General features: G+C 32.0%; 2 protein-coding genes and 2 long non-coding RNA genes across 4 annotated transcripts; 3 read left to right on the top strand and 1 right to left on the bottom strand.

Annotated features, from left to right (window-relative positions):
• Window positions 1-815: 815 nt before the first annotated feature.
• LOC105339521 (uncharacterized) lies at window positions 816-4,572 on the bottom strand. The gene is made up of 4 exons (XM_066073995.1): window positions 4,461-4,572; window positions 1,829-1,942; window positions 1,263-1,389; window positions 816-945 (listed from the first exon to the last, which is right to left on the bottom strand). Exons 1-4 carry the CDS (start codon window positions 4,543-4,545, stop codon window positions 918-920), a joined length of 354 nt encoding a protein of 117 aa, XP_065930067.1. The 5' UTR covers window positions 4,546-4,572; the 3' UTR covers window positions 816-917.
• Window positions 4,573-8,700: 4,128 nt separating this feature from the next.
• LOC117683547 (uncharacterized) lies at window positions 8,701-9,725 on the top strand. The gene is made up of 2 exons (XR_004597556.2): window positions 8,701-8,858; window positions 9,332-9,725. It is a non-coding gene; the product is annotated as an uncharacterized lncRNA (long non-coding RNA).
• Window positions 9,726-15,173: 5,448 nt separating this feature from the next.
• On the top strand, window positions 15,174-16,251 carry LOC105339520 (uncharacterized). The gene is made up of 2 exons (XR_010710138.1): window positions 15,174-15,323; window positions 15,853-16,251. It is a non-coding gene; the product is annotated as an uncharacterized lncRNA (long non-coding RNA).
• A 1,713-nt stretch (window positions 16,252-17,964) lies between these two features.
• Window positions 17,965-23,184, top strand: LOC117683548 (corepressor interacting with RBPJ 1). Its single transcript, XM_066073343.1, has 10 exons — window positions 17,965-18,137; window positions 18,536-18,630; window positions 19,121-19,199; window positions 19,386-19,450; window positions 19,748-19,899; window positions 20,755-20,855; window positions 20,985-21,070; window positions 21,727-21,830; window positions 22,189-22,260; window positions 22,463-23,184. Exons 1-10 carry the CDS (start codon window positions 18,066-18,068, stop codon window positions 23,011-23,013), a joined length of 1,377 nt encoding a protein of 458 aa, XP_065929415.1. The 5' UTR covers window positions 17,965-18,065; the 3' UTR covers window positions 23,014-23,184.
• Window positions 23,185-24,713: the final 1,529 nt, after the last annotated feature.

Below are 24,713 nucleotides of genomic sequence, written 5' to 3'. Positions count from 1 at the left end.
AATTTCAACCTTTTATATTTTTCAATGCTCAAATTAATGACACCATCTCTGTTTTGTGGTAAACCAACGACAAGAAAAAGTGCAAATCTCCTGGGGAAAAACACAAATTAACGTGCCTGATTTTCATCAAAATATTGTTAGATCAGGCACGTAGCATCGAGCGGAAAGATCGGGGCAGTACCGTGCCCCCCCCCCCCCCCCTCCCCACCCCCCTTTGCCCCCTTTTTTCTCGAAGCAGAATTTTTTTTTCTAGTTTACAAATAGAAAAAGAACGTTGAATACACCCCCCCACCTTCCACCCACACACACTTTATTGAAAGCATGTTAGAATTTATAGGAAAAAGTAGCATTACTTGTATATGGTAGAGCATTAGAGATTTTGATTAGGATTAGCCTACCCCCACCCCACAAATGCTGCGTGCCTGAAGGTCTTTATACCAGAGATATTTAAATGATATATCAACATTAAAAAACTAGTACTATATTTTGTGCAAAATGTACCTAAAAGTAGAGGCACAAATGTTAATGTTTTGGGGGAAAAAAATCGATTAATGTTTATGTTTTCATTAAAACAACTTCGATCGTTTCTTCACAATTCATTTCAAAGACATAATGTACTCTAAAATTTAGATAAAATTTGCGGCAGCATTAATTAAGAACCATATTTTGATCAAAATGTACATTTTGTCATGTTCAGTTACCTTTGTCAAGGTTTCGACCATATGACAATAATGAATATGAAACAGTATGATGCAATTTTCTTTTTATCCTTGTATGAAAATCATCAAGTCAAGTTTTTTTTCTTCCAATTTATTTAATTCATATTCACATAAATTAATTTTTTAACATCATATGTACAATATCCCCAAAATGCTTTAAATAACAGATTCACTATCAACAGGCAAAAGTTTATGCTGTCACGATAAACCAAAGGTTTGGAACATTCTGCAAAATAAATAGGAAAGATATATTATACTCGTAAATCAGCTGAATTATAGCTTAAAAATTAACTTTCGCATGTTTTAAGCATGTTTCATCAATAAAATATAAACTTCAACAAAGACTTGGTGATACCTTATACATGTGTATAGGTTATTTTACTAAGTTTATAAATTAACATTCATTAAAAAAAATATCATTTTAATTGTCAGTTATGTGAAGACCCATGAAAATTATGCACTTTTACCGTTACTTTCCATAAACTTGTGAGACATACGTAGACGTCCCCTTCCCCAAGTGTTGTTGATGCTTTAATTTTTTACCTAGATCTATGGTAAGGGCACTCTTCCTCTGAGCAGACGACTTTGCCCCTCCCTTGACACATGCAGACTTTGCATCCATCTTGAAACGACTCTCCAATAGGGTACCTCCTGTAGTTGTACTCACAATCTTTGGAATCAAAGAATATGGCCTAGTTATGATACATTTTTCTTGTATATCAACAATTTAAAATTGTATAATCAATTTAATAAATTCGTCGAAGTAACTATGTCATTTATTCATACATGCAGTGTTCAAATGAATGTATATTTTTGTGGATAATCTTCATCAGTATATTTTATAGTGATATCAACAATACTGGTGCCACTTTTGTCTCTTTCTGGGGATGAAAATGTTTATCAACTACGAAAATTAATCGAACAAACGAAGGGGCAATGTTATATGGCCTTTATCTCCGAAAACTGAAGAAAGCTAAAGTTAGTTGATATAATATGAACTATTATTTGATGTCAAACATTATAAGAGTGGAGTGGGGCGGAGGGGAGTGCCAAACTTGGTAATTAACACTTTTTTTGTAACTTTTCTTTAGTTGTGTTGGTGTACTTACCTGGACATAAATCTACACAGTACACATAATCCCTCGCTTCACAGGTACAGTGAGTGCATCCCAACACACGAGTGGCCCCGACCCTATACCAGTTACCATCGGCCATCTTACAACCTAGTCATAAAAAAATGATTTGAGAACTTTTTGATGTTAGTGCTTCTTCGAACCCTCCTAGTGAAGTCCAAAGGTACAAATGTATATGATTATGCAACTTATTGAAAAAGACGTGGCAAAGTCGATGAAATGTCTACGGTTTCGTGAATAATTCATGCCGTATTCCGATTGGGTTTTTCACCATTTAGTAATAGTAATTTTACTAATCGTTTAATCGTTTTTAAATACATCTACGAACTTGTTCACAAACATTATCATATATTTATATCACTATCCTTTTTAACAAGTTTTTGATTAATAACTAAGACAATAAAGAATTCAAAAATCAATTATTGATTAAAAATTAACGAAGAATATTTATGAACATGTGGAAAGTTTAGTAAGAGTGCGGTAGATTATCCTTGGTTTTTTTTTTAACAATGGATGTTTTATTTTTCCAGCTTGTTACAATATCATAGATTTTCGGAAGTGTAGAATATGTAAATTATATACAATTATAGACAATAATGCATGCGCAGGTCTAGAATTGGGTTCCGGACCCATCCGCCGCTTCCCGAAAAATTCAAACTTATCAAATTCACGTAGTAACAATACCGAAAATAACCATCCCCTCTGGAAAAATTTCTGAATGATGATAATAATTATAACCGCATAAAGGACATTGCAACTGTCGGTCCTCGAGGTTCTGGACGCGATAACAGATCTGAATAAATTGAGGAATTAATTCCAACAACCAACGATCAAACCCAGCCGCAGCACATGAATAAGAAATTTTAAATTTGAGAATTCAACGAAAAAAAATCCTTACTTAATATATTTATGGTTTTATAAACAATACCGTGCATAAATTGATAGAGAATGATACGGCATACTACAATATAAATAACCACACTGTGAAACCGCCAGTACCGTCCCTTTGACAGTACATAATTAATTTTCTCGAATGCAGATCTTAAATGATAATTAAATTCTATACATATCTTGCAAATGCTTTATATAGATTTTGTTTTTCTTTTATTATGTATGCATTAAAATTGCAGAGAAATCAGCTCAAGTTGAAAAATATATAAAAGAGCGCATACATAACTTATTCATATATGTGTTGCTATAATAAAATATTTATTGCATTCATTTGGTTAGATAGTGCAGCACATGCCCATTTTATTGAGATAACACACTTTGGTACTGGTAGCACTTTTCATTAGATATGGAATGAAATTGCGAAAAGGTATCCCAAAATTAATTTATACATTATGATTTATGCTTGCAAGAGAGGATAGGTCCAGAACACGAAATGTCAATTTAAGTAATTGTGATGGAACACCCTCCTCCAATAATTTGGTTATTATTTGCAAGAGTAAATGTAAACATTAGCATACATTTTTTATGGTAGTTTATGCGGGACTTGGGGATCTAGTGGAACCCGTGAAAAAGCAGGCACGTAGCATCGTTTTTTAAAGTGCGGGGGGGGGGGGGTAGACTCATTCAAAAAATCTTGACAAGCAAAAAAAAAAAATTAATAAATAAATTAAAAAAAGAAAAGAAAAGGAAACAGGTTTCAAATCTTTGCTGCTCAAAAAAGCTCCCCCCCCCCCCCCGATGCTACGTGCCTGAAAGGTGAAAAGGGAAATTTGAAAAAAAGAGATCCTCCCTCGCTCTTACAATTATATGGTGTTATATGTAAGTTGTTCAAATTAAATTCTGAAATCTTAATTTTACTATTTATTTTATGATTTGCTTACAGAAAGACGATATAAATTCGATACAAATGCAGAAACTCAGCTTGTGTTCTCTTAATATATACATGTATTTGAATAAATATGTGTAGAACTATATTTGTAAATACAAAATCAAAAGTACTATGTGAGTAAATATGCAAATACAAAATCAATCCAAAAAAAGAGTAACTTCAAATTAAAATTTTTCTTATTTTTTTCTTGTAAGAAGTAATGCTTGCTTATCGGCAAAATAGTCATTTACAAAAGCTTGAAAAGTATACATTTCCGATATTTTAAGCGACTGGTTGACAGGTCATAAAAAGGTTCCACAATATTGTTTAAGTTACACTAATATCAGAGTGAGCTCCGTTCAAGCTTTATAATGTGGAATCATAAAATTTCATGGGGGCCAATTTTCGTGGATGACTTAAATTTTACAGGTTCGTGGGGACGTAATTTCGTGTATTCATATATATCTACAAAAGGGAATATGACTTTATTACCCTAATTCATCAATTCGTGATGGGTGTTATTTCGTGGATGAGAGGTACCCACGAATTCCACGAAAAATGAGCCACCACGAAATCTAATGATTTCACAGTATTGCTCGGAAACGAGTAAAGAAATCATTCATTCTAACCATCCCCTCCAACCAAGACCACCCCCCCACCCCCAAGCAAAAAAAAATAATTTTTTTCTCAATAATTTGTAGAAAATACTTGTGAGGGATATGATAAGTAAAAACTGTACAAATTACTAATTATTGTAATTATTATAACTTTTAAAACATGAATACTTACCTTCTGCATACAAGATGGCCTCAGTTTGAAAATATGATAAAGAACAGAGGAAAGCTACTCCAATGTATGAAATGTACGATGCCATGATTCTGGTAATAATCAAAATGTCCAGCAGATCTTAATATGCAATGCTTTATTTATATACAATTTAATAAAAGATTCAACTAAAAACTCTATTCTCCAGTCATAAATCACTAAAGCTTATTTTTTCTATTTCTGGGTTGGGTCGATGTCTCTTTGACCTCCATTTCTAATAAAAATGTCAGATTATTGGTGACATGAAGGAATTCGGATTAAAGCATAAAAGTCTAAAAGTTAAATTTAGAACAGAAAAACGAAGCACACATTAATTTCATATCAAACTCGAACTTGCAACATTGTTGGCATATTCAATGTCACATAAGCATTAAAAATCTCAAGCATGCAATGATAAAATAATTCTTTTCTTCAAATGCAAATTTTTTCTGAAGTGGTAGCAGATTTTCAATCAAACATCTTTAATTAAAATTTCTAATTTTTCTTTAATCTTACAGAAGGAATATATTTAATAGAATTATGTCACTAGTTATTAAAATTTGTTACATCAATGCATGACGTTAAAGCCATTTTAAGATTATTTAATTTTGTTTAATACCAGTACTTTTCGAAATAACTTCTTACCTTGTAGAACATGTTGGAGTATTCTTTTTTTTTTTTTGGGGGGGGGGGGGGTGGTAAAAATAACGTGGGAGGGAGTTGGCGGTGTGAAAATAAACAAACGATTATAATTAGGTCTATATATTTGTATTTTTTTTAAGATGATACATGTATGTTAATAAAGCTGTCTGTTTAAACCCCAGAATAATTTCTAATGCAGTCTGCATGTCTAATTTTCTAAAAAAAAAAAAAAAATAAATAAATAAATAAATAAACAAAAAACAAAAAAGAAAAAAACCCACCAAAAAACCCCCAGAAAACAGAAACAAGGAAACAAAAAAAAACTATATTGAATAATTGAATAGAGTACATGCACTGAAAAAATTTCCCATAAAGTCTATTAAAATCGATTAAGTGACCTTTCAGTAATTCACTATAATTATAACAATTTTAGCCAACGTTCGGCACAATTTTAAACTTTAATCAAGTCTTTTCAGAAAAAATGACACAAAATATATAAGGTTCCTAGCATTTATAGATCAAAATTGCAGTTGTTTTCGACTTACAATATCGGCAATTATAAGCACTCTACATACAAAATCAATACCATTCTTATAACTCCTATATACGATATTCCCTTATTTTATCATTATTTATATAAAAAAAAAATACCCCAAAAAGAGAATCATGGTTACAAACCCGAATTCAGCCATTCATGAAACGCCTACCATTTTATTTCTTAAAACAATGTACTTGGTATTCTTATAGCTATACTATATCGGGAGCTAGCAATAATACATGTATCTAATTCCATTGAAAAGAATGTACTCCCAAACGTTTAATATTTAGTGTACAAAACAATTGATACGTCTTACACACATACTAGTACTCTTCTGGTTTAATTTTTTAATTTAATTTAAAGTCTTCGGTAATTACCCCAAAAAGAAAAAAAAATGAAAGAAGAAAATTAAAACCTATAGGCAGCTGCTCTGTAAAACAGTGAGAGCTCGCGGAGGAGTAAGACCATAAAGCTCTAGGAGTAAGAAGCCTCATTCACAGTGTATTAAATCAATGCAGACAGACCATTTGAGATTTCTATATATCTTGATATGCTATAAAAATACATTTCAAGCCATATGTTTCAGACTTCGATCTGGATCTGGGTAGTTTGAGTTGATTACATATGCTTGAACGTAGAGGTTCAGACTCATTTTAAAAGTCTGGGAACTTGGGCTCAAGCACAAACTTAAATTATTTCATTCATTCATATTTGTGATAAAAGGTGATCAAAGTGAGGTGATTTCAGTCGATTATAATAATCATTAACATTATCCGTGGTTAGAACTCGCACAACATACTGGATAAGGTTAAGGCGCATTGTGGGCTCTGAGGTAAAAACGAAGGAAAGCTAGGCTATAGGCGTGATGTATTTCTGAGAGTCCACCAAAAAGTTCAATTCTAGAGAAACAAAATCAAGAGATGAAAACTTCCGTATTTATTGACAAGTTTCAACGATGACAACAGTCAACATGAATCAATGGACACAGCCATTTTACAGATACTCTATCTCTTCATCGACCACAACCACAGAGTCCAAAACAATGCAATTAAAAAAGAAATGTAATTAAACAAATAACCCATGTGAATATCCAATTGCAGGACGACATGACAAAACAAATACTGAATCCCAAAATGCATATTCTGAAAGTTATTTTAAAATGAACAGTAAAGTCTGCATTAGCTTATGTAAACGTACAATGTGGAATCAAATTGGCTGCAATTTGAAAATAGAATAAAGAACAGAGCACAGCTATTCCCATGGATATGTAAAATGTCATGACCATGGAAATTGAAATGTTCAGCAGGCCCTGGGGCCATAGAAGTTAGACGAGCTCACTTTTGATCTCAGTTTCACTTTAACGAAAGGAATATAGAGTGGAAAAGTGAAACTGAGAACAAAAGTGAGCCCCATTAAGTTGTATGGCCCCCAGGCCGGATCTTGATAAACAAGGATTGATATACATTTTTAAAAAGAATCAACTTAAAGTCATATTATGTGTATCTTACCATATTTTTTTTATGCATATGATGAATAATATCAAAGTTTTATTTTCATTTAAATATTTTTTTCTGGATAATTTTTCCTCTTTTTTTTAAATTTTGCTTGTAATGAAATTGTCAGTTCAATAATGATGTGAGTAGGTTTGGATAAACGTTTTTAAAAAAGTTTAATTAAGAAAAAAAGACAATGCACAAGCATAGTTCGAAAATTTTTTAGCTTGCAGTATAGTAGTCATATTCGATGCGAAAGGAGATTGAATATATCTAGCAAAACTTCGGAAAAAGTACTCAAATGCAAATTAGTCTTGTGTGGTACCGGTTTTTCATCAAATGTCTTTAATTAGAAATGTTAAAGTTTCTATAATCATAGAAAACGAAGATATTTAAAAGAATAAAGCAATTCGGTGTTGCAGTATAAATCAATTCATGACTTAAAAGGGATAAAAATTTTATTTTTAGATGCGTTTAGAAATTCCTAACCTTGAAAAACCGATTTATTACGGAATTCAAAACGAGGCCAATTGAGGAGGTTGGCGGCTCAAGTACAATCAATTAGTTTTATCACTATATTTTTTTTTCATGTGTCATTTTTGTAAATTGCCAACAGCTGTCTCGTAAAAAAAAGAATATTTTTAATGCACTTAAACAAGAATATCAAATTAGATTTGTGATGGTAATTCTCTAAATTATACCAAATTGCAATCAAAATGCTCAGAATTTGAACATACTTTGTTGGGGGTCAAGAGAATGTGTTTTGCACATTTTGCATTGCACCGTCACTAAGAAAACAATTCCTGTTTTTATTGCATATCAATGATATTTGTGACGATCTTGTTAATCATACATACATTACTTCACATATAATATAATATATGATACATTGTCAATTAAGGAACAATGCAAGTATGTTAGTGGCAGATACATTGTATGTAAAATCATGGTTTCAACAGGAATTGCAATGTGTGGTAATTGTGTAAATTCTGTTGAAGATGCTTATCATTATTTTATCAAATGTTCCTAGTATGAATCATGTAGAATTACTTTTATTCAAGCCATAAAAATAACATAATTAGTTCTGATCGTCAACTTTTACTTCAATTAATTTTATACGGTAGTCCTAATCATGGACTTAATATCAATGTTCATTATTTGAAGCAGTACATACTTTCATTGCAGCAACAAAACGCTCCTCTCTCTCTCTCTCTCTCTCTCTCTCTCTCTCTCTCTCTCTCTCTCTCTTGATTTGTATCTTTTCTTTAATCTGTGTTGTGTTATGAATATTGAACTTTTGAATATTTCAATTTGTTCACTTTAACCTTGATGTAGGGAGAAAGCTAAAGTTAGCTGTGCCTACTGCCTAATCCCATTCAATATATTACATTGAATACAATCTTGTTTGAATGAAAAAAAAACAACAACCGCGTACATGAAATTTCGATGTTAATTTCAGGTCATATGCAACGTAAATAAATTAAATGTCCTTGAACAATTACCCCCAAACTGACCTTTCATAATTTACAACTTTGATGACCATAACGTTTTCCCATGCACGTGTCCGTCAAATGTTTGTGGGTAATTATATCGTACTCAAATTACTATAAATTTGATATTTTTTATACACGCTACAGTTTATAAAGCCGAGTTGAAACTTTTTTTACGCAGAGTTGGAAGATTCCTGGATTCCTGGATTAGCTGAAAAAAGTAAGTTAATTTTTCTCAAAAAAGGGAGTGTATGATAGTGTTAAGTACTCTTTAACGATGATATTCATTGTAATTCGTTTCATATACATGTAGGCAAAATGAAATCCCTGTAAGCACATAGGGTCCCGGGTTATTTGACGGTCATATAGCGGGTATGGGAATTAAACAAATATTTTTTTTTTCGGGGGGTGGGTGGTTCGTTCAATGAAAAAACATCCATATATTAAGTATTTTACCAAATGCTTAAAAACACTTCGTTTTTAAAAATTGATTATAACATAATTATAGATTATATAGTCCGATCACTTGATCTATCAAGTGTTGATAAGATACGTTGTATGAATTGCACATCTGCTAAAGTAGAATTTCAATATTTTAAGTTGACGCTTGAATTTGATCTATAATTAACAACTGTTGATCGAGCATATTGATAAGAACATGTATATACATGTATACAATATAACATTTTTCAGAATGGAGGACTATAGAAAAATGCTTCTGATGGCCACGTTTTTGGGGATAGTACTGCAACTTTCGCACGTGCATGCGTCGGTCATCGAAGATAAGGCTCTTTTGGAATGCGAAAGCGAATGTTCCAGTAAATTCCTGCCATGCATGCAGGGGTACCATTGCACCGAGCGACTCGGGAAGGATATGGACAAATGCGGATTGTACTGTTCTGCCTGGGTTGAAGCGTGCATGGAAACTTGCGGCTCCAGGAAAGTCGCATCGTAAACAAGCTACACTGTGAAAGAATTTCTGCCGAATCCGTCGTGTGGAAATGCAAAAAAAATGTATTGGAATTCTGTTTGAAACATGATTTTTGAAAATTCTGTAATAATTGATTAAAGTTTGTACAACTATGAATATTTGTTGTCTTGTGATTATTTTAAGCATTAAGATTGCTTTTGTTTGTCTGTCAACTGTTGTCATTTTACATTTTATTGACTTTGAAGTCGCGGTGCCTTTACACCCACAGAAGCACCCGAACCGTACCATTATCATCTTTTCCTAAAAGAAATCTATCAAGTTTTTTCATCTTTTAGTAGGAGACAACGGAATTCCGTGGTTCCGTACAGATTGACAAGAGACTTTTAGTAAAAGAACTCTGTCTCCGTATATAGGCCTTACGCGAAGAGCAAGACTTGATAAACGCTGTTAGAAAAAGAATCCCTGACGGATTAAAAACAACTGTTAGAAGAAGACAACGTTCTGCAAGCCGCAATTTATGGACGAACCCGATTTAAAAACAATTCAATATGTGCTTTTGTACAGAACAATGAAATGATTAAAAAAAATTATTCATAAATAAGTTTCTCTATAATACGGAATACAAGCAGTACCGCAACCCATGGTACATAGGAAAACTTGATAGATTAATATGTACAACATTAATTTTAACGGTTTTTTTTTATAGAGTACATGATTTAAATGAAACTGTCTTAATGCAAATAAAATCATTAAAAATGTAAAAACATTTGACAAGTTGAATGATTAATCAAAAATAAGACCCCCCCCCCCCCCCCGTTGTTAACATCCTGACTTTTCACTTTTAATATTCTACCCGTACAATGTAGTCGGGATCGTCTTCCTCCATTTTGACCTTCGGATTCAGCAACGTTCCTAAAAAATTGATGAATAAAATAGTTATAAAACGTTTCTTAACAAACTAATATCGTATTTATATACACCTGTATCATATTGTTTACAAATTTATGGAGATTTAACGTTGGCATTTTTGTTTCACGGTGGTTCAAACACATTGTACATTAATTTGTAAAAAAATCCCTCAATTGGGAAATATTATTATAACTTTTAAAACATGAATACGTACCTTCTGCATACAAGATGGCCTCGGTTTGAAAATATGATAAGGAACAGAGCAAACCTACTCCAATGTATGAAATGTACGATGCCATGATCCTGGTAATGATCAAAATGTCCAGCAGATCTTAATAGGCAATGCTTTATTTATATACAATTTATAAAAGATTCAACTAAAAACTATATTCTCCAGTCATAAATCACTAAAGCTTATTTTTTCTATTTCTGGGTTGGGTCGATGTCTCTATCTTTTTGGCTGCAACTTTGACCTCCATTTCTAATAAAAATGTCAGATTATTGGTGACATGAAGGAATTTGGATTAAAGCATAAAAGAATTAAAGTTAAATTTAGAACAGAAAAACGAAGCACACATTAATTTCACATCAAACTCGAACTTGCAACATTGTTGTCATATTCAATCAAATCAATGTCACAGAAACATTAAAATTCTAAAATGATATAAAAATTCTTTTTTCAAATGCAATTTTTTTCTGATGTGGTAGCAGATTTTTAATCAAATATCTTTAATTTAAAATTCTAATGTTTCTTTAATCTTACAGAAGGAATATATTTAATAGAATTATGTCACTAGTTATTAAAATTTGTTACAGCAATGCATGACGTTAAAACCATTTTAAAATTATTTTGTTTAATACAATGTCTTTTCAAAATAATTTCTTACCTTGAAAAATATATTTTTATGGAGATAAAAATAAAACACGTGGAAAGTTGAGGGGGGGGGTAAAGCGGCGTGAGTATAAACAAACGGTTAAATTAGTTCTCTTTTTTGTAATTTTGTTGATGATATGTAAATAAAGCTGTCTGTTTAAAGCCCCGAATAATTTGTAATGCAGTCTGTATGTCTACTTTTCTTAAAGAAGAAAAATAAAATAAACAAAAAACAAAGAAAAAACCTTAAATATATTGAATAATTGAATAGAGTACATGTACTGAAATAATTTCCAATAAACTCTTTTAAAATCAATTGATTGACCTTTCAGTGCTTCACTTAATATTCACAATTTTAGCGAACGTTTGGCATAATTTGAAACTTAATTCAAGTCTTTTAAAAAAAAATGTCACCAAAAAATATTGGGTCCCTGCATGCACATTATAGATCAAAATTGCAGTTGTTCACAACTTAAAGATATCGACAATTATTAGCACTCTACATAAAAAAAATCAACTCCATTCCTATTACCCCTATATATGATATTCCATTATTTTATTATTAATTATTTAAAAAAATATTTAATCTCAAAAAGTAAATCATGAAAACAAATCCGAATTCAGCCAATCGCAAAAAGCCTACATTTTATTTCTTATAACTGTGTGGGTTTAGTACTCTCATTAGACATATATAGCTATGCTATATCAGGAGCTAGCAATAATATTCAATCACATTGAAAAAAAATGTACTTCCAATCGTTTAATATTAAGTGTACAAAACTACAAAATAATTGCTACGTTTTATATAATTATAAGATTGGCCACGCATGTCCCCCTGGATTTTTTTTAAGTTTAGAGTCCTCGGTTATTATCCCAAAACGAAAAGAAAAGAAAAGTAAATCGGTGAGAGCTCGCGGAGGTATAAGACCATAAGGCTCTTGGAGTAAGAAGTCTCATTCACGGTGTCTTAAATCAATGAGATTTATATATTTTTGACAGTGGCGTAGCTAGGACTTTTTTAGTGTATTCAAAATCGGCAGTCAGGGAGTGGAGGTGGGGGAGACCCCGGATGCTCTTAGATTTTAGGTTTTACAGGTTTTTTTATGATGAGAAATTATCTCAAAGTGTTACAATTTTACATACTGTATGTGTAAGGGAAATGTTGAATTTTAAAAGAATGTGTATAATATATGAAACACGGATGCCCCAGCGGAAACCAACTGCAAATGACTTTTGATATGAGGCGTTTTGAAACAGCTCTATTATTCAAAACGTAAACATATCATTAGATATGCTATATTAAATACGTTTCAAGCCGTATGTCTCAGACTCCAATCTGAATCTGGGTACCGGTAGTTTTAGTTGAACAGTAGAGGTTCGGACTCATTCGGTCTGGGAGCTAGTCTTAGGGCTTAAGCACAAAGGAAAATTATTAATTCATTCCCTCATATCTGTGATCAAAGTTAGGTGATTTCAGCTGATTATATACAAGGTTAAGGCGCGATTTATGCGTGCAATGCCAGAGAAACAAAATCAAGAGATGAGAGCATCTGTATTAATTGGACGAGTTTCAACGATGACAACAGGTAACAGGAATCAACAGACAGACATTTTACATATGCCCTGTCTCTCCATCAACCACAAACACGGAGTCCAAAATAATGCAATTAAAAAATAAATGTAATTAAACAAATAACCCCCGTTGATAACAAACAAAAGGCAAGTTCTGAAAGTTATTAATGAACAGTGAATAAAAACACCAAGATAAAAACACCAAGAAAGCTTTAAAAATGCTGTATTTTAAACACGTACGCATCTAACCTCGATGCTATGAATTGTTTCCAAAGTTGTGATAATGAGACTGACATTTAAAAACCGAGCTCGTCAATTCGCTTTAACCCGACTACGACCCCCCCCCCCCCCCCCCCTAAAAATTGCGTTTCATTAAATCATTGGACGATAAAACTATTGGCCGATAATTGTTTATTATCTATTAGGCCTATTAGCATTGTCATATTGTAATCAAAAACGTATAGCTTTTGTAAACGTACATTGTGCAAACAAATTGACCGCAGTTTGAAAATAAATTAAAGAAGAGCACAATGTCATAGTTCTGGTTATTGAAATGTTCAGCAGATCTTGATAAACAAGGCTTGATATATATGCATTTGAAAAAGAATCAACTTAAAGTCATATAACGTGTATCTTACCATAATTTTTTATGCATATGATGAATAACAAGAAAGTTTTATTTATTTTCATTTAAAAAAAAATTTTCTGGATAATTTTTTCATTTTTTTTAAATTCTGCTTGTAATGAAATTGTCAATTCAATATTGATGTGAGTAGGTTTGGATAAACGTTTTTATTTTTAATTAAAGTTTAATTAAGAAAAAAAGACAATGCACAAGCATAGTTCGAAATTTTTTTTAGCTTGCAGTATAGTAGTCATATTCGATGCGAAAGGAAATTGACTATCTCTAGCAAAGCTAGGGGAAAAGTACATAAATGCAAATTATTCTTGTGTGGTAGCGGGTTTTTTTTTATCAAATGTCTTTAATTAAGAATGTTAATGTTTCTTTAATCATAGAGAACGAAGATATATTAACAAGAATAAAGAAAATCGGTGTTGCAGTATAAATCAATTCATGACTTTGAAGGGATGAAAAATTATATCTTTAGATGCGTTTAGAAATTCCTGACCTTGAAAAGCTGATTTATTATGAAATTCAAAACGAGGCTAATTGAGGAGGTTGGTGGCGCCAGTACAATCAATTAGTTTTAACACTTTATTCTTTTTTCATGTGTCATTTTTTATATATTGCCAACAGCCGTCTCGTAAAAAAAAAACCCGAATATTTTTAATGCACTTAAACAAGAATATCAAATTAGATTTGTGATGGTAATTCTCTTGTTTATACCAAATTGCAATCAAAATGCTCAGGATTTGAACATACTTTGTTGGGGGGGGGGGGGGCCAAGAGAGTATGTTTTGCACATTTTTCATTGCACCGTCACTAAGAAAACAATTCCTGTTTTTTATTGTATATCAATGATATTTGTGACGATCTTGTTAATCATACATACATTAATACACATATAATATTATATATGATACATTGTCAATTAAGGAACAATGCAAGTATGTAAGTAGCAGATACATTGTATGTAAAATCATGGTTTCAACAGGAACTGCAATGTGTGGTAATTGTGTAAATTCTGTTGAAGATGCTTATCATTATTTTATCAAATGTCCCAAGTATGAATCAGGCAGAATTACATGTACTTTTATTCAAGCCATTAAAATAACATAATTAGTTTTGATCGTCAACTTTTACTTGAATTAATCTTCTACGCTAGTCCTAATCATGGACTTAATATGAATGTTCTAATATTTAAAGCGGTACATACTTTCATTGCAGCAACAAAACGCTCTCCTCTCTCTCTCTCTCTCTCTCTCTCTCTCTCTCTCTCTCTCTCTCTCTCTCTCTCTCTCTCTCTCTCTCTTTTGATTTGTATCTTTTCTTTAATCTGTGTTGTGTTATGAATATTGAACTTTTGAATATTTCAATTTGTTCATTTTGACCTTGATGTAGGGAGAGGGCTAAAGTTAGCTGTGCCTACTGCCTAATCCCACTCAATATATTACATGGAATAAAATATTATTTGAATGAAAAAAAAAAAACAACAACCACGTACATGAAATTTCGATGTCCATTTATATGTCAGGTCATATGCAACGTAAATAAATTAAATGACCTTGAACAGTTACCCCCAAACTGACCTTTCATAATTTACAACGTTGATGACCATAACGATAGCCCATGCACGTGTCCGTCAAATGTTTGTGGGCAATTATATCGTACTCAAATTACTATAAATTTGATATATTTTATACACGCTACAGTTTATAAAGCCGAATTGAAACTTTTCTTACGCAGGGTTGGAAGATTCCTGGATTAGCTGAAAAAAGTAAGTTTATTTTTCTAAAAAAAGGGAGTGTAAGATAGTGTTAAGTACTCTTTAACGATGATATTCATTGTAATTCGTTTCATATACATGTAGGCAAAATGAAATCTCTGTAAGCACATAGGGGCCCCGGGTTATTTGACGGTCATATAGCGGGTATTGGAATTAAACAAATATTTATTTTTAATTTTTTTTTTTGGGGGGGGGGCTGGTGGTGATACGTTAAATGAAAAAAAAACATATAAGTATTTTACCAAATGCTTAAAAACACTTCTTTTTAAAAATTGATTATAACATTATTATAGATTATATAGTCCGATCACTTGATCTATCAAGTATTGATTAGATACATTAGATGAATTGTATCTGCAGTATTTGAATTTCAATATTTTAAGTTGACACTCGAATTTGATCTATATTTATATTAGCTGATATTCTTATTCATAATTTATAAAACTTAATGACTGTTGATAGAGAATACTGATAAGTATATTGATTAGTATTTACATGTTTATAATATAACATTTTTCAGAATGGCGGACTATAGAAAGATGCTTCTGATGGCCACGTTATTGGGAATAGTACTGCAACTCTCGCACGTGCATGCGTCGGTCATCGAAGACAAGGCTCTTTTGGAATGCGAAAGCGAGTGTTCCAGTAAGGTACTCCTGCCATGCACGCAGGCGTTCTATTGCACCAAGATACTCAAGAAGGATAAGATCAGATGTGGATTGTACTGTTCTCAGTGGGTGGACGAGTGCATGGAAACCTGCGGCTCCAGGAAAGTCGCATCGTAAACAAGCTACACTCTGGAAGAATTTCGGCCGAATCCGTCGTGTGGAAATGCCAAAAAAAACAAATATTGGAATTCTGTTTGAAAAATGATTTTTGAAAATTCTGTAATAATTGATTAAAGTCTGTACAACTACGACTATTTGTTGTCTTGTGATTATTTTAAGAACTAAGATTGCTTTTGTTTTTCTGTCAACTGTTGTCACCATCGCGTACAGTTTTTTTTTACATTTTATTGACTTTGAAGTCGCGGTGCCTTTATAGACCCATAGAAGAAACTAAAGTAAATGTATTGATTTAATGATATAGACAAATTGTAACACTTAAGCAAAGGCATTGTCATATCTCTCATTTTTAAATTACCATGCATTATCAGGTTAAGTAAACTAATACTAGTTTTATTCTGAAATAATATTGCAACTATTGTTTCCATATCAACCAACCTACACAAAACAATTCATCCTCTTTATTAACATCTTTTTAAAGGAAATGAAAAAGTCGAACAGGTAATTTTTACAAAGACAGAAAAATAATTCGAATTTCGCATCTCTTGGGTTACATGTACATGTACATGTATGTCATTCAGCTGGAAATTGGCTTATGGGATTTATACTCATCAGAGGTTGCTGGATAAATGTACCTCTGTGGTGTAAGAGCATCTGTCTACTAAAGCTACGTGTTCAACACAGTGACAAATGATACATCCGTTAGGATTCATTATTTTGGAGGCAGATGAACCCCAGCTCTCCAAAAACAAAATGATAATGATATCACCAAAATGAACAAAGAAGAATTTGGATTTGGGTTACTATGAATTCATCAATACTTGTTGAAAACCAATTTTCGTGGACCTCGTTGTTGAGTTGAACTACGAAAATAGATATGACTGAAGTGCAATATCTATTATAATATATTGTAATTTATTAATAAAGTCATTGACCACGAATTCATACGTATCCTTGAAAGGGTCATATATTCACAAAATCCCCAAAGATTGAATCTCGCGAATATCACAAAATCCACAAAGATTGAATACCGCGAATGTTAACAGCCATAATAGGCCTTTAGGAATAAATAATAAATAATTAGATATTTTTATTATTAAAAATTAACGAATTCAAATATATACTCTTATAATGAAAATGAAAATTAGCAATTCATGCAGCTACAATAATATCAGTTAATTTGTCACAATCGCTATGCATCTAAGTTTTGACAATCATACATGTATATAATTTGGGTGTTCACTGCAGGGAGATTGAAAATGTACACTTCTGCAGTATACTGCATAACTAAACAGACAGACGCAGTCAGTCTACATGCTGTGTGGGAAAAGGAGCGAATCTATGCATGCTTATATATTATAAAATGGTCAGAATGTAAAATTTTAATTTACTGGTGGAAGTAAATAAACTGGGGATAACAATTTACTACATGAAAACTTGTATATTTTCATTTGCATAATTTACACCAACCTGATTGTCAAATTTAATTAACTATATATATAATGAGGCATCACATCTAACAAATCTACATCTGATGCAAACTGTAAAACAAACTTTAATTACTACGTATAGGTCATGAGCGCTCTCTCTCTCTCTCTCTCTCTCTCTCTCTCTCTCTCTCTCTCTCTCTCTCTCTCTCTCTCTCTCTCTCTCTCTCTCTCTCTCTCTCTCTCTTAAAGACAAGTTGTTTACCAGATCCACATGAAATGCAGATGGATGTTAACACTGCATTCATGATTGTAATTCTAAACTGTAAACAAAATCAGATTCACCATTTTTGCGACTAATATTAAGAACGATTTAATAAAGAAAATATTAACGTATTTTACGTACAAGTTGTTTAATTTTTTAATAACGAACGACAACTCTTTAGACGATTCACAAACGAAAACAAGATCGACGGATATATTTTTTTATTTATATATATAGGACAGACGAATAATCAAACATGGGGAAGGGATTTAATAATTATATGACCAAGAAGTTCTTCCACCCTGGAAGTAAAGACAACATTAAAAGGGTAAATGGTGTTTACTGTAGTCAAACACGTTAAGTTAACAAGGTTAACGTATTCTCTTTTGAGAAGTGGACAAGCATAGCCTACATCCATGGATGTAGGCTTTGCCTGTCGACTTCTCAAAAGAGAATAAAGGTTAACGTTACCACAGGAGTTCGAATTTTTATCAATAAAGCCAAAAAAAACTTACTTAATTGACTGACCCATTAGCTATGCTTAAAGAACTCCTGTGACGTTACAATGAAAATACTTATCAGGTAATTTAAAAAGAAAATTCAGTGGATGATTTGGGTGTATGAATATTAACCATTTTCCAGTTAATCCTAACACTAGATTTGATGGTCATTAATAATCCAAGTATCTTCTTAATATCATTTAAAACATGTATTACGCTCTTATAGGTATGGATGGCTCAACAAAAGACAAACTATGAAAAACAGAAACAAGATGATTTACTCTCTCAGTACCAAAAAGAACAGGAAATGTACAAAAACAGGTAAACATATGTTAAATACTTCTTGGTTGTTGATAGAGAATGATTCTCTTAAACGTGTTAAAGAATTGACTACACTGTTACTGTCAAAATGGTTTCTTTTCCATCACTATTCGATGGATTAAAACAGACATCACTTAATTACAAGGGAAAAACAAATGAAAAGGGAGATATTTTCACTATAGAAATATCAAATTATGGCAGAGAAAGCAAAGGAGATAAAATTGAGACATAGTGCTGGCCTAAGAAAAGTAAAACCTCTAAGTAACTGTCATGTATGTATCTTTAGTAAGGTGATATACATGTACACATTATACAAATGAAATATACACATCTTAACATGTGGTCCATAAATTAAAATTAAGTTGAATTATGTTTAATTTTTAGCACTATTTCATTGTGATTTCAATTTTTGACATATTTTGTGCTAGATGTATTTAAATCGTTGTTAGCATATTATGAGTTAATGCTATTATTTATTTTTTTTTATCAGAGCTTTACTTGGAGATGAGAAGGCAAAGCTGGGACTGAGTTTTATGTATGACGCACCTCCAGGTCTCAAGAAGAAAGAGGTAAGCTTAAATACCTAAAAAAAATCAGGGTTATGCTGAGAATTAAACAACATTATGCAATATAAAATAAACCTTGGCTTTATTTCTTAGAAGGAAAAAAACCCCAGATCACATCCATAAACATGTTAGCATATCAATTAAAACAGAAATTCATGTGTGATAATGATTTTTTTTTCAATACCTTAGGTAGAAGAGAAAGAAGCTGAAGTGAAATTTGAATGGCAGAGAAAATACAATGCACCAAGAGAACAGTGAGTAAATAATACTTTCATTCAGACTGAATCATGTATTTAATGAACTTTACATATTTAATAAGGTAGTAGCAGTCAAAGGTCAGCAGTTAAAGCGAGAAATACCTGGAACAATAATTCTGTAAACTAAGTATTGATGTCTTTTTACCTATCTAAAGTGTCATTTTATTATAAATTTCATATTGTGCTATATTTTGAACCTTAGGCTAGTATTACATTATTATATATGAACATAACATGTAGTACTACATGTACCATTCTGTTTGATAATCTTTAACATTTCTATGACCTTAATAGGTATGCAAAGGACGATGAGACAATTCGGGACCAGCCGTTTGGAATTGAGGTCAGGAATGTTCGTTGCATCAAGTGTAGGAAATGGGGCCATGTGAACACAGACCGTATCTGTCCCCTGTTTAACCAGGATCTCACCGCTGAACCCCCGCAACGTAGGTGTTAAATGGCAAACAATATTATACATGTGTATATATTTGTAGGACCACACCAGTATTATTCCTTGTTTGTCAGACATCTGATGAAAAAAGTACGAGTGGGCGAGTCATTGAAAAATAAAATTATTATATTTTTCGGCAAAATTTCTAGGTGGTACATAGATATTATATTCTTTTTAGATGTTTCTGATTTACATGTATAAATAGAGCAAAAATGGAGCAGAAAATAGCACAGAATTTCCTGGATGTGAGAAATGAAAAGAAATAGTATTATTTTGTATAAATTTGTTTAAATGTAAAAAGGATTTTGTCAAAAAACACATGAGGATACAATGACACACAACATATTTTTTCTATTTTTGATAAATTTCCATCAAAATTAATTCCTTAAACCTGGTTATACCAAAAATATTTAGGAACAATACCAGATTATTTTTTGGAATTTTACAAAAATCTCCATAAAAATTAATGCCTTATTCATTTGCATCTAAACTTTTATTCCATTGGCAAATATATTAAAGTAACTATACCAGGCTATTTTTAGAGTTAAAATATTTTTGATTTTCTTTACAGTAGCATCATGAGCATGCAAAATAAAATATAAAAGCATAGTACTAGTATATATTTTCTATTGAAACAACTTATCAATTGGCAAGTAAGCAAAAGTATATGAAATGAAACACAATTACGGAATTACGTTACAGTAGTGAAATCTTCACATTACGGAAAAAGAAAAAAAAGGGTAGAACTGGAAGATTAGTCAATAGTCATGTCTGACTATCAATGTGTAATTAGATAATCTCAAATGCTCTTTTATACAATGTAAAAACCTTTCATTGTGTGTCTTTTCAGCCTCCACCAGTGCATCTTCTTTACTTGAGGGTCTGCGAAGCGATGGTTTCACCCTGAAGAAAAGCATTCTGGGAAAAATGGCAGATAATGTAGACACAGAGGTATGGGGAAAATTTTTTTTGGTTTTATATTAATTAAGTTAACTAAATTTATATTACTAGATATAGTGCTTTTATAGTACCGGTACTCTCCACTGTTCATTAATGTGGTTGTTTTGCTGGACTTTATAGAAGCTACTGGAAAGTGAAGATGAGGATGACCCTGAGGTCAAGTTCCTGAAATCACTGAACCCCAAACAGAGGAAGAAGTTGCTGAAGTATGTAAAATAAGGAAAATGAAACCAAGTGTACTACACTGCATTAACTATCCTAACAGTTACTAACTTATATTACTGTGGTTTCATTAATTTTCGTGGGTATCAATTTTCGTGGATTTTCTGAAAACCACAGTTTCAAGGATACGTAATTTCGTGGCCAATGATCCTATCAATACAAAATGTAAGTTGAAATTGAATACAATGAACATTTAATTTTGTGGGTCAACTTAACAACGAAATCCACGAAAATTGGTATTCAATGAATATTGATGAAACCACAGTATTCTTGTATGACTTTCAGATTATTTGCTCATAGTGGCACATTAATAAAAAAAATTATTAAAGATCCTATTCCTATTCAATAGAAATGTCCTATTGGCATTCTTTGAATGTCAATTTAACAAATGAAGAATTTCAATACACATTAACCAAAGCAAAAAACAGATTTTTATTGGGGAAAATGTTGTTTGAATTAACACATAATCTGTAGTAAACTATTTCACAGGCTTGATAATGCTGAAAAAAAAAAGTTTTCATTGGAGAGAGATAAGAAAATTCCAAATCGAGTTATCTTTCTTACATAAAAACAGAATAAGCTCAACAGGAATATCTGAATGCAAAGTAATTTATGTGAGAATTTTGTTTTTCTTGTCTAGAAAGTTGAATAAGCTTCAATCAGGAAAGGAAGATGGAAAAGTAAACAAGGACAAGAAAAAGAAGAAAAAGAAACACAGGAAGAAGTCCAGGAGTTCAGAGGAAGGTCAGTATCAGTATATATTATCAATTGTCATAGAAATATACAGGCATAGGGGAAATATGGGTATTTTAAAGATAACCTCTAGATGTATAATAAAGTGGGATGCTACAAAGACATTGATTTATCAAAAATTTTCATTGACTTGGTTAAGCAATGGCTTATCTTAGTATGTTTTCCTTACATGGTATTCATCTTGGAAGTTCCAAACATTTTGATTATTAATTATATTTTACTTTTTACAATATTTTGAAAACATTGAGGATATTGATGTTATCATAATTAAGAAGATATATATTAAAGATGTTTCATAATGAGGAACATGAATTAAAATCTAAATGTGGATTTGTATGTTTTTCTCCAGAATCAGATACAGATACAAAGTTTCACAGGAAAAAAAGAAATTCAATGTCCAATTCAGACTCAGACGACTCTGGTAATAATCTTTTCTAAACATCTTTGATTTTAATTCTAAATGAATTTTTATGTAAGAATATACATGCTGCTGATTAAATACTTCCGATAAATAACACCACAAATAATCTGTACCTTAAAATTGTATATGCTCTTCATCTAAAAAGTTATTTTCCATTTTACATATGCTGCAATGATCACCGGATTTAATTTGGATTTTTCAGATAATGAACAAAGAAGACGTCAAAAATTCAGACAACAGGGAATGAGACAGCCCCAGGATGACAGAGAATACAGAGGAGGAGGGCGATCTCAACACAGACAAAGGAGGAGTCCATCTTTATCAGACTCGTCTCCACAACGAGGCAGCAGGGATCAGGGGTCAAGGAGAAGAGACAATCAAAGGTCAAAATCTCGAGATCGCAGTGCAGACTTCCGAGCTGGTCACAGGAGAGGCAGATCTTCCTCTGTTGAAAGAAAGAAAGATAGTATTCATGAAAGGGACAGAAGAAGAAATATTGATAATGCTAGGAGGTCAAGGTCACCTAATCACAGAGGCAGGGGAGGTTATGAGGTTGACAGAGAAAGACCGAAGAGGTCAAGACGTTCTAGTTCATCCTCCTCTGATGGAGGTGGAGCTTCATCTAGAAGACACAGGTCAAGGTCATTAGAAAGAGGTCATAGGTCAAGTAGGAGGTCTGTGTCACCACAGAGGAACAGGAGAGACAACTACTCTTCCAGGAAAAGGAGGTCAAGTTCCAGAAATGAACACTGAAGGTCAAGGTCACGTGATGGAAGAAGATGAAGGACTTCTAGACTGTTGATTCCTTGAACTCCCCATATTGGGGTAAAAAAAAAATATTATGTAATGTAATTCATTCTGATGCATATGTTATTTAAGTGAAATTGTTTGTCAATAAAGTGGAAATAAATTGTTGATACATACTGCATTTTGTTTGAGGTTAAATTGTTACATTAATTTTATTTCTGCCTCAGTCAGTCAATGATGTTTTATTCTTTTGTCCAGCCAAAAGAAAACATTATTGAAAATCTGTTCAATGCGTCTTTTTGGAGAAAAAACTATATCCCCGAGTACCCAAACTCCGTCACCATAAGCAGAAAACATCCCGCGTTTCTCTGTAAATTATTTTGTGTGATTTTTTTCATCTGAAATCACTAAATATAATCTGAAACAATATAATTTATAAAATTATTAACAAAAATATTTTTATTTTTATTCAAATAAGCTCTCCGAATACGACGTTTATCACGCGTGCTTATTATATCCTATGAACCTAACTCCGTCACCCACATGCTCTATGATATGGCAGGGAATGAAGACACATTAACAATTTAGTTAAAACTCCATTTGTATCTAGGCCAAGTTATAATAAGTAAAAATGGTGCATACAATTTAAATTGTATTTAATTTCATCGAAATGAAATGATCGCCAGAATAAAAAATGGGTCCATGTAACAACAATCACAATGGCCTTTTCAGAATGTATGGATGCCGTTTGATTTATGTCCTTACATATTTCAAATATTTTATATCATTAATTAATATATCAATTATTATATTATTTATTTATTAAATTTTTAGAAATGTAGCATATTCTAAATAGCGATATACCGGAGATATCTATACCCTGTATAAGGCAAAAATATCGGCATGAGCGATTTGACGTTATCATCAAGAGTAGTGCATAAAGGCTATTGCAGACTGAAAAAAATGTATTAAATACCTTAATCAAAAATGTATTACATGTGAAATGTTCCATCTTGACCTCTCTAAAAATGGCTGACCACCGTATTTGGTCGAATGGGCCCGCATGTAAGAAATATCAATATTTTAGTGCACCCGTGAAAAAGTTTTAGCTGATTTCACACAATTAATGGTGCATGCAATGAACAAGGTTTAATTCTGTTATTTTTTGACACATTCTTAGATTTAACCGTTGTAAATTGTTGACATTTGATTAAAGATTTTTGACATGTAAAAAATGACGTCATAATCATACTTGATTTCAAACGGCGAGGAGTTTCCCGAAAGTGACCAGGTGACGGAGTTAGGGTAGTGACGGAGTTAGGGGGCTATGCGATAACATTATATATTTACAATTTTTTAATGCATATCTTAATTGGAGTGACCATTGATTGTCAATACGATAAATTATCTAATTGGAAAGGTTTCTCATTTTTAACTAATCATGCATTTGAAACTAATATTGATCAAAATAATTTAAAGATATGAAATTGATGTAATAGAATATTTGCATTCTATTACTGTTATACAGTTTATTACTTTTCACTGAAAGCAAAGTTTAAGATGTTTAATGTTTTAAAATCACAAGATTTCAATTATTATCGGTTATGTCTGTAAATATTTCTTCTTTACTGTTATTTTTTGAAGAAGGCAAAAGAATTTTAGCGTACAACTTCCCTATTTTCTTATTCGCACGAATTATCCTTGTA

Source organism: Magallana gigas, chromosome 10, assembly GCF_963853765.1.
Source record: "Magallana gigas chromosome 10, xbMagGiga1.1, whole genome shotgun sequence".
NCBI classification, from domain to species: Eukaryota; Metazoa; Mollusca; class Bivalvia; order Ostreida; family Ostreidae; genus Magallana; species Magallana gigas.
Note: the sequence above shows the minus strand (reverse complement) of the source record. Positions and strands in the feature narration are given on the sequence as shown.

Bases quoted from the DNA above. Each gene is read 5' to 3' on its own strand.
- LOC105339521 (XM_066073995.1), bottom strand. From the start codon at position 4,545: ATGGCATCGTACATTTCATACATTGGAGTAGCTTTCCTCTGTTCTTTA. The intron at 1,943-4,460 runs GTAAGTATTCAT...TTTTATGACTAG, and splicing joins GGCCATCTTGTATGCAGAAG to GTTGTAAGATGGCCGATGGT. The intron at 946-1,262 runs GTAAAAAATTAA...TTTATTTTGCAG, and splicing joins TGCCCTTACCATAGATCTAG to AATGTTCCAAACCTTTGGTT.
- LOC117683548 (XM_066073343.1), top strand. From the start codon at position 18,066: ATGGGGAAGGGATTTAATAATTATATGACCAAGAAGTTCTTCCACCCT. The intron at 19,451-19,747 runs GTGAGTAAATAA...TGACCTTAATAG, and splicing joins TACAATGCACCAAGAGAACA to GTATGCAAAGGACGATGAGA. The intron at 20,856-20,984 runs GTATGGGGAAAA...TGGACTTTATAG, and splicing joins CAGATAATGTAGACACAGAG to AAGCTACTGGAAAGTGAAGA.